This window comes from Harpegnathos saltator, unplaced genomic scaffold, assembly GCF_003227715.2.
Source record: "Harpegnathos saltator strain DR-91 unplaced genomic scaffold, Hsal_v8.6 scaffold12, whole genome shotgun sequence".
Classification (NCBI taxonomy): domain Eukaryota; kingdom Metazoa; phylum Arthropoda; class Insecta; order Hymenoptera; family Formicidae; genus Harpegnathos; species Harpegnathos saltator.
The window spans coordinates 320,001-337,281 of NW_020229895.1; the positions used below are offsets into that span (position 1 = coordinate 320,001).

The 17,281-nt window shown below is 48.6% G+C and overlaps 1 protein-coding gene across 3 annotated transcripts in view; it reads left to right on the top strand.

The window, feature by feature from the left end:
- LOC105190136 (follistatin-A) overlaps positions 1-16,390 on the top strand; it is a 31,690-nt gene extending 15,300 nt beyond the window's left edge. For all 3 annotated transcript variants that reach the window (XM_025304993.1, XM_011152687.3, XM_025304983.1), the window contains exons 4-7: positions 7-225; positions 1,604-1,840; positions 12,028-12,336; positions 12,860-16,390. In XM_025304993.1, coding sequence (XP_025160778.1) covers positions 7-225; positions 1,604-1,840; positions 12,028-12,336; positions 12,860-12,972 — 878 coding nt within the window. In that variant the 3' untranslated portion in view covers positions 12,973-16,390. The remainder of the gene's footprint in view (positions 1-6; positions 226-1,603; positions 1,841-12,027; positions 12,337-12,859) is intronic.
- Positions 16,391-17,281: the final 891 nt, after the last annotated feature.

Consider the following 17,281-nt stretch of genomic DNA (forward strand, 5'->3'; position numbering starts at 1 on the left):
CGGCAGAGAGCTGCGCGGAAGTGAGGTGCGAGGAGGGAAAGAAGTGCGTGGTGCGTAGAGGAAGACCGAGGTGCGTGTGCAGTCCGGAGTGCAAAGCACCGCGAGGTGGTGGACCGGTCTGCGGGACGGACGGCAAGAGTTACAAGAGCCTGTGCAGACTCAAAAAGCGAGCTTGCAAGAAGGGCAGCCACGAGCTCGCGGTTGCCTACAACGGCCACTGCCAAAGTGAGTATGTATGAATAATATTATTCGCCAGATATACCGCGCGTGTATTCGCGGTTGTACATATTCGTTGTACTCGCGCTGTTGGCGCTGGAGCTGCCGAAACAGAGAGAGCTTCCGACCCGATCTGCAATTCCTTGCGTATCAATCGTACAGCAACAAGCAAGCCCCTTATCCCCTCTGAAAGAGGGGGGATCTTTAATCTACGGGAAGAGACGACGTACGCGCTTGTGTGTCCGCCATTAGGTTGACACTCTTTGTTTATCGCTCGCTCGAAAGACCGGTAACTACGCCAACTAGGACGCGAACGATCGGATAAAGAAACGCAACGACCTGAAAGAAACATCCGGTGGGATTGGCCGGGCCAATACGGACCACTCGCGGACCGGTGCGCGGTAATTGTGCCGGTAATCGATCCGGTAACGCGCGGCTTAATGACCGCGCGCGCGTATGAGGGGAAAAAATATTTTGATCCTGTGCAACGTCGATATACGTCAATGAACCGTGACGAAATGCGCGTTAGTTCCCACGATGCCGACGCGAGTCTGTGGTCGACGCAAAAATTACGCCACGCCGGATAACGTTGGACAAGTTTCGCGTGCATCTCTCTCTCTCTCTCTCTCTTTCTCCTCCCCCTCTCTCTCTCCCTCTCTCTCTCTCTCTCTCTCTCTCTCTCTCTTTCTCTCCCCCCTCTCTCTCTCCCTCTCTCTCTCTCTCTCTCTCTCTCTCTCTCTCTCTCTCTCTCTCTCTCTCTCCGTCTCCGTCTCTCTCGGCCGTGTGTCCAAGAGTGAGTCTCTGTCTTAACGGAATCTACGCTCGGATCGGATCCGCTGCGCGGACGTCTGCGAGTCGAATGCAATCTAATCGTTACATCATTATCTCCGTAGACGCGCAGTTTCGTAACATCGACGCGCGCGCATTCGGGGAGGAGCGCGGAGTGGCACACTTTTTCAGGATTTCGATATCAAAACGTTTCTTTTCAACATGAGATGACAGAGACAAGCAGAGCACGACCCTTGTCGTGCCGACTCGTCCCGGTCCTCCCCCGGCTAGCCACGCAGAGGTGACGCGAAGACGTGACGGTACTCTAAATCCGGCGCTAGTCTAGGTCCTTCGCGATTACTCGAGAACTCGAGAGAACCGCTCTGAGCGTAGCTCAGCGTCGGACGCTTAGACGAGCGATTAGACGGGAGCAGTCTCAGCCGGTATCTCACATACGCACACATATCCACACATACACACACACACACACACATACACACGGTCGGCACGTCGTGGTAAGCGGCCAGAGAGCAAAAATAAAAAGAGGAAAGGCAACGACGCGCGTCTATCTCGGGGGCGGTTTACGACTGTGCGTAATAACGTGCAAAGTGTCGAGCAGGTTCGTGCGCACGGGTCCGGTGCGGCCAAGGTCGGAGCTGTCTACTGGACCAGAACCTGAGCCCTCACTGCGTGAGGTGCGCCCGCAGGTGCCCCCAGGCGCCCCCGCACCAGGTCGCCGGCTCGCGCCCCGTCTGCGGGGCCGACGGAAACACCTACAAGAGTGCCTGCCACCTGCGACTCGCCGCCTGCCGCGCTGGCCGCGCCATTCCCGTCGCTTATAAGGGCCACTGCAAACGTGAGTCTCTCTCTCTCTCTCTCTCTCTCTTTCTCTCTCTCTCTCTCTCTCTCTCTCTCTCTCTCTCTCTCTCTCTCTCTCTCTGTATCTTTTTCTTTAGGCTTTTCACTAGTCAGAGTGTCTTCGGCGCTATCTCCGGCCGGAATCGTGCCGGAAATGCCGGAGGACCGTCGAGACCGACGAGATTCGGCGGGACGAAGCATCGATAATAGGGAATCGAAACTTTTCAAAGCATTTTCGCGAATCTTGGCGTTCACAGTCGGAGAAGCTAGCTTGCCGAGGGTGAGACGCCCGGATTTAGAACGAAGCTTCGTTATCCGAATACTACTCGCGTGTGTCGATTTTTGTATCCCTGTCTGTAAAATTGTTGTTCGAAAAGATGCAAGCAAAGGAGAGGAAAGTTGCGATATAAACGCGTATATAAAGATTTATATACGCAATTCGGCAAGGAAGGTAGCGCCGGGCATATGTGAAAATCGTCTCGAGGAGGGTGACTCGATCGAATAAAAACAATCGGTGAATAAAAAACAAGAGGAGAAAGGTTAGCTTCATTGGCGAACGAGCGGGTAGTCAACCGACCGCTGCTTTGCATTGGAATGGGCCTTATTGTTGTCTGTTTTGCACGGTCCCGAAACCTCGCGACAGATACCATAAAATAGCCAAGAGACGGTGTCCTTAAACGGGAAGTCTCCATGGGAATAATAAAATTCACGGGTAGATTTTGAGCCCGGCTGATTCGGGTAGAATTCGCCTTTTTTCCTTCCTTTCACTTTGCCTTTCCGTCTCTCTTTCTCCTCATTCCACCCACTCTACACACCTTTTACTTCTGCCCTTCCGCAAGGAAAGGAAATGGAGAATAGGATTCGTGTGTCTAAGATGTCTAAGATCCGTACGAAGAAAAAGAAAGGGAACAAGGAGAGAGATAAAGGAGAGAAACAGAAAGAGCCCCGCTTGCAGGAAGAAAAAAAGGATACGGTACCTGTGGCTCGCCTTCACAGTCGCCTTTGCCTTCAGCCAGTCGCGCGGCACGAAGGCGTAAACAGACGTGAACGGATAGCACAATGGAAAGAAACTAAAAATAATAGCGATCCCGAGAATCTGGAGAAGGAAGTCATTACACGAGTTGGATGAGACCCGATACACGTACATCTCTGCAGGGGCTGATAGAATGTGTATCTAGTGGCTCGACTCGGCGCAATTGTCCAATTGTGTCGCCACGGTCGAAAAATATACTTGTTTTTTTTATTATATTTCAGCTGTTACACACACACACACACACACACGTTCTGCAACTTGCACTCATTTATCCGCCGCGAACGCTTCTAATTTTCACGTGTACATACCACACGACACTTGAACTTGAAGACTATTCCCAAATTAGCGATTGCTCCGGCAGAATCCATAATTGCGGTAAGAAACGGATAACTACGAGGTATGACTTTGAAGTCGGTGCTTCTCACGAGTGTCTTATACTGTAAGGAGAAGAGAAAAGGAAGGGGCGTAAAAGTAAAAAACATCAGAAGGCAATCGCAAGATCGTTCCAGGAAGTTCATCGACCGAGACGCGATCTGCTGGGTTGCGAAAGAGAACAAAAAGTTATATAAAAAAAAAAAAAAGAAAGAAAGAAAGACAGAGAGAAGAAGGTAAAAAGATGGAGCGAGAGACAAAGAGGAGCATCGTTTTCTGTCCATTCCTCTCGAGAAGCTGCTATAAACCCTCAACTTCGAACACGATACCATCGCCGATTACCAGTCAGATTGACAGATTTTTTTCCAAGATCCCATCCGGGGATCCTTCGGGGAGTATCACGCGATCCTCGCAGCCACCTGGCATCCTGATTATTTCAGGCACCTTTCAGTTAACTCGAGGAAAAATTCACCAATTTTTCCTACAAAGTTAACCCACACGTCCCGCCGCGGGATTTTACGCGAACGTAAAAAATAGCACGCGTGTAAGCGCCGAAGAAGGACAGGAAAGGCTGTAAGAGGCAACCATCTCTCTCGTTAATCGCTCTCTATAAATTTCTAACGGCGTTACCCGGCATACCGACTATGGTGGCTGTCGTGAGCGACGCAGCGTGTCGCGCTGCTCTCTCTCTCTCTCTCTCTCTCTCTCTCTCGCTCGCTCGCTCGCTCGCAAGAGATTCTCTTCGAAACGTATCATCATCGTGTTCGAAGAGGACGACACACAGGACACGAGACAAATAACGTGTAAAGCCGAGAACGGACTCATTTTCCGTCTTGGTGCGCGCGATACGCGTCAAGAGCGACAAAAAATGGCGACAAGAAAAGGAAAGACGGAAAGAAAGACATCGATAATACCGTGCGTATGATGCGTACGCATTTCGCGGTCGTCTCAGCACACACACACACACACACACACACACACACACACGGGTCATGTCGCTCATTTGCAGCGACGCGACGGCGGCGCGTGGAATGCCGACGACGACACGGCGTAAGTCCGCCGTCGTACGTTTGCGCGTTCGGGGCGTGGGCGCATTACGCTTTGGGATCGTCGTCATTGTATTTAAATGGCGAAGTTGCAGGAGGCAGTTTTTAACCTGTCCGCTCTGGCCCAGTCGGAGAGACAGAGAGATAGAGAGAGAGAGAGAGAGAGAGAGAGAGAGAGAGAGAGAGAGAGAGAGAGAGAGAGAGAGAGAGAGAGAGGGCGAGAGAGGGGAGGGAGAGCCGTTCTTCTTTCGGTAGGTGGGCAAGTTTCGCGCGTATGCGTGGGTTATTTTAAGCAATGTGACCATACGTATTTTGCGAGGTGGTTGCACTTGGACCAGACACTCTCGTGGATATGTCGTCGTCTTCGTCGTCGGCGACGATCGGACATGCGTGTGTGTGTGTATACTATAAAGTGATCCACGATTAGGATCGCCGAAATCGACTGAAATTTCCCGACTCGCATTCGCGAGGGAAAGAGACATCGCCGTGTATTCACTCTGACGACGTTTCCATTTCGTCAGCGACAGCCCGCGGATTATTTCGCTTCTATTCGTATTTGCTCGGCGTTTCTTTCCCTCTCTCTCTCTCTCTCTCTCTCTCTCTCTCTCTCTCTGTCTCCGAGATTATTTTCGATCGAACGGTGGTACGCGGGAGAATAAACGATGTGGGTCAAGGGTGTTTCGGCGTAGAAAAAGATAGTACCATGAGACTGGTAGCCGGCAGTTTACAATCTGCGCGTGGAGCTGTGATGCGCTTTCGGACGTGTGTAAGGATGTGTCCTTGTGGCGTCCTTGCCCTCCGGTCATTCACCGTATGCACGTACGCACGCACGCAAGCGCACGCATGCACGCACACGCAAGCTCGCATGCACGCTTGCACGCTTGCGACACAAGCTTATGCGCACGCACGCACGCACGCACGCACGCATTCTCACACGCTCACACACACACACGCACTCGCGCATGTAACGCAGCGCGCCCACGCAATCCACGCACGTCGGAACTCGAGACACGCGGTCCTTTATGTTTACGACACTCACCCCCACTTGATGGGCGATTCGACTAAAAATAACTCGCGGAGTAAAAGAATTCGGCGTGCATCGATTCGGTGCGCATTCGCGCAACGGAGAACGAAAGTCCAATCGAATTGATCACGACGACGACGACGATGATGACGATGACGACGACGACGACAATGTCAGACGTGGAGTACGACCGTGAAACCGGACCGGTTTGATACTGTGCGAAACCGCGAAAGGCAAAGATTTGGTAATGAAGAAAGGATGCTGCTATATAAAGCACGCGTGTGTAACGCTCACTGTGTGCGCTAACGCGTCCGCGTTACGTGAAAGTAGTGCTATATAGGGCACACTCTGAGGGGTCGCGCGTGTTCGCCGAAGCGCAAACTTGAAGAGCGACGAGACAGATAATCGTTTTTCGTCGTCAGAGTATCGGTAGTTGCAAAGTTACGTAACATTGAAAACTCGAGTGGGGCTGGGAAAGGGAGAAGTTTTATTGCTAGAAACTATATATTAAGACTTAAAATATTGCTATCATCATCTACTCAAGTAGATGGATTAGCTTGTAGAAGATGTGGGTATAATTGGACTGATATCACTGTAAATAAATATATATACACAGACAAATGAATATGAAAAATATTTTGCTTATAGAGAAGAACGGCGAAAGAATGGCGAACATTACCAAATCTTCAAGCCAAGTGTGCTCTTTTTATAGCACACTTGACACTTTTTGTTGCTAGGTAGTATTTATGAATATTTTAAACGTATTTTATGTAAAAATATGGATCTAAAGAGTATAAGTTGAAGCGTATATGCCATTATATACTGTATGTACTAAAAATATATATGTGTGTGTGTGTGTGTGTGTGTGTGGGTGTGGTTCACGGGTCTTGCGTGAAAATATTATTCATTGTATACTGCGAGCTGATTGGGGGGCACAAAACGGTTTCTCCAAATCAGATTTATTGTTCCCGAGTAACTTCGCCTCGCGTTTTACTATCGATCTCTCAGAGGACCACTTCCGTGATTCAGTGTCGGCCAAATCAGAGGCAAGTCTATAACGGGAACACAAACGCGGCTGCTCGAGAGCCTCGTTTCAAAATTCCTCGCGGCGAAATCGTCCCGCGATCTCTCCTCCCCCTTCATCTCCAACGAGACTCACCTCCGCTTCGAGGGAACAGGTGGGTCGCACGACGCTAAGGTCGCCGGGGTCAGGCGTTTATCGGTCTGAGAACGGGGTGAAGGGGAGTTCGTTGGATGCAAACAAGGTTGAGCACCTTACGACGAGAAGGTCTTGTGGCACGACTGCACCAAGTATGCCTACGTATGTATCGTCTTTCTGGACTCCCGGGAATGAGAAAGAACGAGAGAGAAAGAGGAGGAAGAGGAGGAGGAGAAGAACGTCGACGACCGAAGAACCAGAAGAGAATCATGCATATACGCCGCTCGAGCGACGGAGGAGAAACGAAGACAAGAAGCGGCAGATGCGAATCGAAGAAAAGAGAGGAGAAAGAAGAAGAAGAAGAAGAAGAAGAAGAAGGAGAAGAAGAAGAAGAAGAAGAAGAAGAAGCAGGAGAAGGAAAAGAAGGAGAAGAAGAAGGAGAAGCAGAAGGAGAAGGAGAAGGAAAAGAAGAAGGAGAAGAAGAAGAAGAAGGAGAAGGAAAAGAAGAAGAAGATAAGATTAAGAGGAGAAAGAGGTGGAGGAGGAAGAGGAGGTGACGTTGGAGAAAAAGGAGGTGATAGTGATGGAGAAGGAGGAGAGGGAGAAAGTGAGACGGACAAACATCAGAAGAGAAAGAAGGAGCGAGAGAACGATGGATAGGGCGGGGCGAGAAAGAAGGTTTGTACAAGACTTTGCACACGGGAGAGAGAGACTCCACGGGGCCCGGGCACGGACCCCAGTAACAGCATTCAGTAACACCATGCGCTCGGTGAGGCTCAGCCTGGCGTGGCGTCTGGCCACTGCCAACTGGCGCGGCGTGGCGCGGTGCGGCGCGGCGCGGCGCGGCGTGGCGCGGCGTGGCGCGGCTCGGCACGGCACGGCACGGCACGGCGTCCGTGCCAAGCTCGTCTTTTTTCACTGGACTCTGGCGCAAGATCCTACCGTCTTCCTTTCTTTCTCTCCACCTTTCTCCTCCTCTCTTTCCCTCTTTCTCCCTCCCTCCCGCGCTTTGCTCGTCGTCGTCGTCGTCGTCGATGGGCCCGACGTCTCCTCGTCTCGTTTCCCTCCCTTTTCCTGGGCCTCGAGACTCCACCTAGCTCGAGTTCCCCTGCAACCATATCAACGTCCGTGTGTGCGCGTCCGCGTCCGCGTCCCGACATCGACATTCACCGACTGCATGCTCCCAGTTGAATATCCTACTCGTTGGCTCTCTCGCTGGTACTCCACCAGGATACCCATATCCCTCTTCTTAACTTCCCTCTCGCGCCGCTCGTCGTTACCTTCCTCACCATCACGCGCCACTTTGGATTCCCTCCCCCCTCCCTTCTCGATCTATCCCCGTCCATCCTCGTATCGTTCGCTGTGTCGTCGGCGTCGTCGTCGTCGTCGTAGTAATAGTCGTGATGCTCGATACTGTAAACAATCCGCGAAAGGAACCTCTGCCCGCGTATGCAAACCGTATGCCGCGCACTCCGTGACTGCACTTTACATATCGTCGCGGCGAGCAAAACGACTTGGAGACTCCGACGACTCTCCGCGAACGATGCTCGGTCGTGCGGAGCGTCAACATCGCCACGTTTCCCGAACTTCCACGAGCGCATCCGTGCCTCGGGTTGCACGATATCGCGATATATTTCTCTTTCGCGAAGAAAAATGCGTGACATCGAGCGGAGACGCAACATTACGCGTGACTGTTTCGCGAAACGAGGCCGACTGCGAGTATCGTTATCTTCTCCCTTTTACAGCGTCCCATCTACACATCCCGCATCCCCGGATCAGCTGGTCAAGAGCTGACGGAGAGCCGGAGCCTTAACACTCGTGCTAGACCGAGGCACGTGTATCCAATGTGTGTCCAAAATAAGATGGATGCATCGCGTTGATGCGAGCGCGATAATGCGCTAGCGTGTCCGACGACACATAAAAATGTGACGGTTCAACGCACCGGCGATCGTTCGACTTACGCTTTACGGTCGCATGCGTGTCGTCTGCAGCGTCGATTTCTTGCTGTCTTAGCTAATGACACAGCCGTCACCGTTTACCGAGTCGTTAGACGACTCGTTAAATATCGTCAGCCGTATCAATCGGGCGAAAATTTACTCGTAATTACTTTCTTCCGTGTTGTTGTGCCGCGCGCGCGCGTCCTGTCCCTCGATGACGCGCAATGGCAGACGAGGACGCGAAGAAGGTGCACGATACCTGTCCTCACACGCGGCACTCCAGTCATTACGCGCTTTTTACGTGCGAGTATACGTTGTAAGTAAATAATTGGGGATCTCAATGAGAGGAAAATCAGTTTCAGTTTCACGTGGCGCAAACGACCGCGGAAACGCGGTACGAGTAAATCGCGCCTTCATTTTTCTTATGTGAGAAAAGTCCCAATACCACGCAATCATGCACGTTGATATACACGCCGGGGTGTAAGCCGGGTTCGCGCGTCCATTGTTTACACAACGCTATTCTTTATCGTTCGTTTCGCGCAAAGCTCTTGTGTAACGAATGGAAATCGTCGCAAACAATATCAGCGTTATAGCGACGTTTTCAGCCCACCGATCGATTCGCGCGACCCTTCGACCCTCGGACCTATCGCACTCGAAATCTAAACCCTTTTTTCTTTTCTTTTCCTTTCTGCCTCCTTCTCCCCCGCCGCATATTGGCAGTTTCTCTTAAGTCTGTGCGAAAACGTTCTCGCGCGAATGAGAAAAGGTAAAGAGGGAAGCTGAGGAGAGGCGCGCGCGCGCGCGCGCGCGTGACGCGACGCGACGCGACGCGACGCGACGGAGAAGTAAATAAGTAAATAAACCAGCCGGTTTAGCGACGAGGTGTCGCGATGCAAATAATCGTCTTTCTCCGATTCGAGGATCCGAGGCGCGAAAGTGCACGCGTCTGTAAATATGCATACGGCATAGTATGTGCACGGAACGTATATGAGCTTTTCTCGGTCCTCGTCGTCTCGCGGTCTTCTCGCCACCTCCTCCTTCTCTTCCTCCTCTTCCTCCATCTCATCTTCATCCTTATCCTCCTTTCCTCCCTTCTTCTGTTCTCCTCAACCAACCGACCGACCGACCGACCGGTCCGGAATATCTTGTACTCTCCAAGATCTCCGCGACGCGAGCGTTTATTCTTACCACCACCAGCGCCACCACCATCATCACCACCACCACCACCACCACCGCCACCGCCGCCGCCGCCGCCGCCGACGTCGCAAAGGCGTTAAGTAATTTGCTTATTTTTTTCGTCTCGCCAATGGGCTCGCACATACATATATTGACACCGTTTTCTCATCCGTCAATACTTGGCGCGCGCGGTGGTTTTTACACCGTGCGTCGTGCGGATGAGGCGGTGCGACGAGAATTATCCGGTTGTCGCATGGCAAATTATGCTTGCCGACGAAGACGGAAGTAGATAATGGCATAGAAGGACAACATTTTTATCGGGAAGGATAAATATCTCGTCGTGATACTGCCGTTATATGTGGCAGTCGCGTCGGCGATCGTGAGACACGTTTGACGTATTGCCAGATAAAGCGGGCTTCTCGTACCCGAGCTTGTGTGTGTGTGTGTGTGTGTGTCCTCATCGCGAGGAATTAGACAAGTCGTTCGCATAAAAGCTAACAATTGTTTCGATTAACAAGAATTAACGGGTATCGGGAAACGTTCCTTCTCCTGCATCTCAAAGGCGAACAACGACACATCTTGCGATTCCTTTTCCACAGTTTCTCACACAACAAAACTCGCGAGCGAAACACATGGCCTACGTGACCCTTGCTTGGGCCAACTTGACCCGGTCTCCCCCTAACGCGCGCTGCGTGGAGAAATGTCACGCTCGTTTCGTAAATCGTAACGACGCCGACGTCACGATCAATCGTTCGTGGATCCGCTCGTTTGCGTTTAACGTGACGTGGCGATTAAGGGGGTGACGCTACAGTAAACAGATCGTTCAACGTATTTAAGCCCTTTATTATCGAAACGAACATCCCGTCGTCCGTTGCGCGCGCGCGCGCGCGCGCAGACATATCGCTGTCTAACGTTGTAATATGTCCACCTAATTCGATATAATTTAGAACGGATGAGGGACGGAGAGACGATTCCCAAAGTAACATCGCCACTTCGTGCGCCACTGCGTGCTGTTGCGCGCACGATGCGTAACCTAATGACGGATCATTTAAATTGTCGAGGTTCAATAAGCGTTGACGACGTTATGTCAATGCCACGTTAGGTTGAATGACCAATGACCCCCTCGTATGCTATATAGCATTGCGTAACCGCGCACGCCGCGTCGCGTTACTTCCCGCATCTTCTTATCGGATGTTAAACTGTTATATGTGATTGCAGCATGTCACCGTTGCGCCTCTCCACCGCCGCGAATCCTCGCGAATCAATCGGCAATAAAACAGCCATATCGCCGCGCGGCGAAATTTTTCATCGTCCCGCGGAATATCGGCGCGAATGCGGCGGCCCTGCCATTGAATAACGACACGTCGTACTTTAACGTCACGATACCGCCGTCTCTCACCTTCTTCCTCCGCGCTTGTATCACAATCAAGCGGAATTCTATACGATGTCTAGCATTAGCGCTATGTCTGACAATGAGGATCGCGTTACACACAGCTGTGAATCGCTTAATAGCAATCCAATACAGTTGGACAACGAATTTGCGCCGCAATGCCGACGTATACTTTCCAGCGTGCATCGAGCATGCAAATTATTCCTCGATAATTGTTACAGGTAAATTACGGGAGAAAAACGCCAATTTTTCTTCTCCTCCTGTGTAACATATTTGCGCTCGAAGCAGATGACGCGAATCACGCGAGATATCAAGAAGAGACATTTTCGCTAGTTTATGCTCGATTAGACTCGAGCCATTGGCGCAACACACCGAGGAGGATCGGTGTTCGAGGTGTCGAAATCGCTCGATGTTAAAAGGAGAAAAAACCTAGGTTTTTTTGCAAAGGTTTTCCGAGACTTTCGAGTCGAGACGAAAGCGCGATGAAGAATACAACGCATCGTCCGCGTTTGGATGATGAACTCCCGCTGACTTTTCCGTCACCGTGTGACACTCGCGTCGCGGTCGAAGAAGAAAAATGACTAATACATTATACCCGTCCCCTCCCCCCGCCGTGAGAAGTAGGCCATTGACTCAAGTAGACGTAACAACATGTTATCGCGCGGATAATCGTTCGCGTCTGCGAACGAGTCAACGTACGAAATTGCCAAGTGACAGAGATAGAGTGGGTTTAATTTGACGATTGGTCTAGCCTCTCCTCTCTCTCTCTCTCTCTCTCTCTCTCTCTCTCTCTCTCTCCCTCTCCCTCTCTCATTTTCATCGCATGTACCATCGATCGCGGAACAACGATTCCTAGCCGATTCTTTTTCTTTCAGCGTAATCACAGAGGAGAAGGCGAAGAGAGTGTTGCAGGTGGGGAGGTGGGGGGCAGGCGGGGGGGGAGGGAGAACGATCGGTTTTCGCGACATTATGAATAAACAAACGCGCCTGTGCAGAACACGAATGTCCAAGTAATGTCTCTCTCTCTCTCGTAATTTGATTTGGACAGAGAGCGCGGACTGCACCACGATACGCTGTCGAGAAGGCCAGACTTGCTTGTCCGAGATGAAGTCTGGACGACCGCGTTGCGTGACCTGCACCTACCGTTGCCCTCGGAAGCGGGAGCGCGTCCGGAATCGAACGCACCGTGACAGAGATCGCGATCGGGACCCATCGACGACCATGTTATGCGCGACGAACAACATCACCTATCCCAGCTGGTGTCACATTATCAAGGACGCCTGCGTCACCGGCTTCGTTCTCGAAACGCGGCATGCGGGCCCCTGCAACGCTTACGACACGGCCCCTCTTTATATCGGTGAGTTAACAGTTATCAAACAAAGGAGGCATTGTTGATCTAGGGCGCGGAAGTCGCGTCGACTCTCCTCCTCCCTCCGTCTTTTTCCTCGTTTCTCGCTTCGTCGGTAGATGCGTCGGTAGAGTAACGAAAATAGTCGAAGCAACAATGTATAATCGCGTTAAACGCGCGGGTAATTACAGCTGGCGCACGCTTGTACAGGCAACGTTGTAACACCAAAACCCTCCATCCATCCCTTCTTCGTGCGGCACGGCTCTGCTGTGTACATTGCGTACACGCAGAAACCTGTTGCACACATTGTGTGTGGAAACAGGAAGAAGCAGGTTTTTTTGTTACCAGTCTGCTTTTATCCTCGCATTTTGCGCGAATTATTCGCTTTACGGCGCTTACGATCATCGTTCGCGAGATTCGCCGCGCGAACTTGCGTGCACGCGGACGGAGAGCGACGAATGTGCGCGCGCGCTTTCGTTGTGACTATCGACCGCGAGTGTATTAAAGATAGCTTGCTGTACGTTCGTTGCAGAGGACGACAACACCTCGAGCAACTACGGGGTTGATCTGGCGGACGAGGACACGAAGGCGGACGATGATCGCGCCAAATCCCCGTACGGACTGCACTCCTTGGCGTTGTCGTAGCTCCAGCATCTGCGCTCCTCGTAAGAGTACGACGACACGTGTTACAGCGGCAGATCGCGGCAACGATCCTACAGTCTGGAAATCTGACTGGTGCTCACCTCACCGAGGAGAAGGAAGGTGGAATCGAGGAATGGCGAAGCGTGTGAGCTTGAAGATCGACATCGATACGCGATGCGTCCGCTGTTCCTCGGTCTCTAACAGGTAGACTAGAAGAAGGAGGAGATCCTTCTCCTTCTTATCTCCCGCGCGCGCACCACGCGGGTCGCGACTTGAAACAGAGAACGAAGTCTAGCCAAGTGTGAAGGAACATCGCGTCTTCTTAGTCGCTTTTCCTCCGAAGGAAAAGAGAGAGGAGAAAATTTATATCAAAACACGCTTCAAGGCGGAAACATATCTTGTTCAGCGTTCGCGGAAGAATTGCAGGTGAAAGGGCAAGAAGGGCAAGAAGATGGGTTAGGAATTATTTCACGTGATGAAAGTTATCTACTCTGGCTACCAAATTTACTCACACACTCTCTTATTTACTCATTCATACACACACACACACACACATACTCTCTCTCTCTCTCTCTCTCCCGTGCTGCGATGCGCGTTACTGATCTCTCATCGACGAAAGAAATAACGGTGCAAACGAACAAAAAAGATCTCGCGCGCGCGAACGATCGCGACCTCGTGAAATTACGATCCGATATCGAGTCGTCCTTACCGATTCGACTCTCTGCTCTTCCGTTGATTGACGCAGACCTCGAGTCTTTCGAGCTAACGAATATACATATATATGTGACTCCTAACATATATCGTATAGTCTCGTAATGTAACAGAGAGGTTGTATAGAACGAAAAAAGTAATATGAGCGACCATAAAAAAAAAAAACGCGTGTGATAATATTCGTAAGAGAGGTACTCGTAATTCGCGATGATCCTGGAAAAGAATTCCAAACTTTTGCATTATACATACTCTCACATGTATTATTAGCGGGTAACGATGCTAAAATTGTTACTGAGCAAATATGCATAAACACGCGCACACATACACCACGCACATACACGTTTCATGTGGATGCATAGAAGATGCAGATCGTGAAATCGATGATGAAAATGTGTTTTATTGATGATTTTCATAGTCGAGCCTTCCTCAGTGAGAATTTCAACCGGGTGGGCTCTTCGCGAAATATTGAGCTGGTGTTGAAAACCGACTCTCTGGAAAAATTTGCACCCGGGAATATAGGTAGAGGATAAATTTTAATTTTTTTTGTTACCTATCAGATTCACTGTCAGATTTACTATATCTTCCGATTAAAGATTCCAGGAAATTTAATGCAACAAGTCAGTGGCCAGTGGGATTCTCGCTGTGGCGAGAGAGTAATATCTTAAAATCATCAAGAAATTTAATCCTATTAGCGATTAACATATTCTACGAAATATATTACTGTGTGTATGCCAATGATAAATGTCACGATCCAACAAATACTTCGATATTTCGGCGAGACACGCGATAACTCGTAAAAGAAAAAAACGTATAATACCGACCGCAATACTGTGATGTAACTGAAGCAGATGTGTAATCGAAAAGATGTGCGAAAGATATCTCGTGTCACTCCTTTCTTTTCCGAAAAGCGCGAAACAACTTGATTGTGCGGCAAAGATTTCTTTTCTCACGGCGTTTGTCGTCAGATTCGTTCAAATGTGATTTCATCACGATCGGTGCAAATATATCGGCGAGAGACTATGTGCAACCTTTCATCTGCTGCAACTGTTAAACGACGCGTCCTTCGAGATGTTCCAAGAGACGCACATCGATAATATTCTTTCGCATGAATACGATCAAGTCGGTATCGATATATTATAGATGGGACTTCTGACTGGGAGAGAACGATAGCTGTTTACGTTCGACTCGGCATATTCGGTTGCATCGTATCACGCGACGTTCGGGATAATGTAATGTAATTCACGGTAAGATTAGCGCGTAGCACACGACGATGTCTCCCAAAAGTAGCGCATTAGATAGACGAATAATTTGTAACGTAAGTCAGTATTTATTAACCGACTTCGCGCGACGAAGGGTCGTTGACATGGCGAATGGACGATCGAAGATGATTATGTTATGTGCGATGTGGTGGTCTCGGTCGGTTTGTCGAAAGAATGTCGCGGTCAGGAAACAAATATATAATAGTAATAAATTAATATAACTAATATATTATATTGTAATGTAATAAATTAATAATGATAGTGATAGTAAAACCATTCGGCGATATCGTAGCAGATCAATTAATTTCGATCATTTCGAGCGATTCGCGAGTGTTGTTTTCAATTCATTTGAAATAGCAACGATTAAATGGTGCTCGGACGCGCTGTCGGATATGTGGCGCATTCGGGGCTCGATAAATTTGAAATTGGAATTCCAGAAAAGGCATTTGTAAAGATCTAGATGTGATCATGTGAGAAACGTCAATGGTCTGCCTTGAAACTAGGAGAAGTTCATAACTTGCTTTACTTTCGTCTATACCCCGCAGAAGACTTCATTTTCGTCGACTTGGACGTCATCGGTCGTCTAAATGCTTCCGTCCTGACGTCGATAGTATTCGTGTAATATTTGTACTTAATTTATTTTAGTTTTACGAATGGTATTTCGTGCTCTACTTGCGCACGATATCAAGCGATAGCTTCGATCGATCCTACGATGCGAATGTAGAGAGAATCTATTGGGAATGAAAGTCTAATTTAAGTCGGCTAGCCGACGATGAATCGTGAAATCGACGATAAAATATAAACTAGGATGTAACCATGTTACATACATCCATCGGATGTATCATCGGATTTATCGCTACTGTTATTCTTTAAATGATCGGACACAACGAAGTGAATATCGATCAACACATACGCATACGCGAGTCTCCCGACAATCTTATCCCCGAGTTTCCCTGATCATTCTAAATTTCACAGCGCAGTTTTATGAAGCTGTGAAATTTGATTGAATATCTCTCAATTTTCATTCCCAATAACGAAAGTCGCTCTCGTTGGAAAACAGTATGCTGCGCGAAGTAACCGCGCGAAGTGCATCTGTATCGCGGCTAAAATCGGTCTAATGGTCGCTGACCGCGCGCCGACCAGCGCGTGACACATAGATAATAGGTGATAATGAAAAATCCACGTGTCTTCTCCTAGCCTAAGGCTAGGTACGTTCGTGTCTGTGCCCGTGGCTGGGAGTACGCTGCGAGTTGGAACTCAAATTGCGTGCCACGATTAAAAACGCGCATCCGACGCATACGTCGGAACGCGTAAAGCAATTATAATAAGGCGTACGAACTCGCGGGACTACGTTTCTATGAGAGATATCGAATCTCACAACAAGCAGAATATATCTATCACACTTTTAATGTCTAAGTTACAAAATGCTTTACCTAGCCAATAACAAATTAATTAACTTATATATATATATATATATACATATATATATGTGTGTGTGTGTGTGTGTGTGTGTGTATGTGTGTGTGTGTGCGCGCGTGTGTGTGTGTTGTGTGTGTGTGTGTGTATATATAAAAATAGATGAATAAATATATAAATATATATGTACGGGTGTCTCAAAACTAACGATACATTAACAGCATATTCTGAAGCTTAAGATAGAGTCGAAAGTCTTGATACAGATCGTATCTCGTAAGGAAACAAAAGATAAAATCAACTAATCAGTGAAAATCAACAACAGACGATAAATCAATATGCATACATATATGAGCGTACAAAATTTATGCGATACTATTAGATAACTATAATAGCTTATAATTTTTAAAAACCATTTTCACCTCGCATTTCTGTACTAGAATTCTCTACTCTTAATTGAGTTTTAGGATATATTGTTAAACTATCGTACAACTGTAGGGCAGCCTGTATAAAAATATATGTATTTACAGAATTATACAGAATGTTCGGTAGATGGACGCATTTGTGGACAGTGAAAAGATGTATTTCTTTTTGACAGTCGGACGACCGACCTTTATTTTGAAAATCTTTCTTAAAGTTTCTTAAAATTGTTTTTAACACAATTTTTCAAACAACGACATTAAATAAATATCTTTACAATTGTGGATTATGCCCCGCGAGTCAAGATTCTGTATTAAAAATAAGTACGTCTAAATTTTGACGAAACTCGATATATTTTCCCCTTTATTTGTACTCTTAAATTGTATTTCCTGAAAAATTCTTTTGAAGAAACATGCTTTTTTTAAAATAGATTTTAACCTTGGGTTTTCCCCATTTATTAGAGATAAATAATCGCGTGTTTCGACAAGGGATATGTATCGCAATAAATG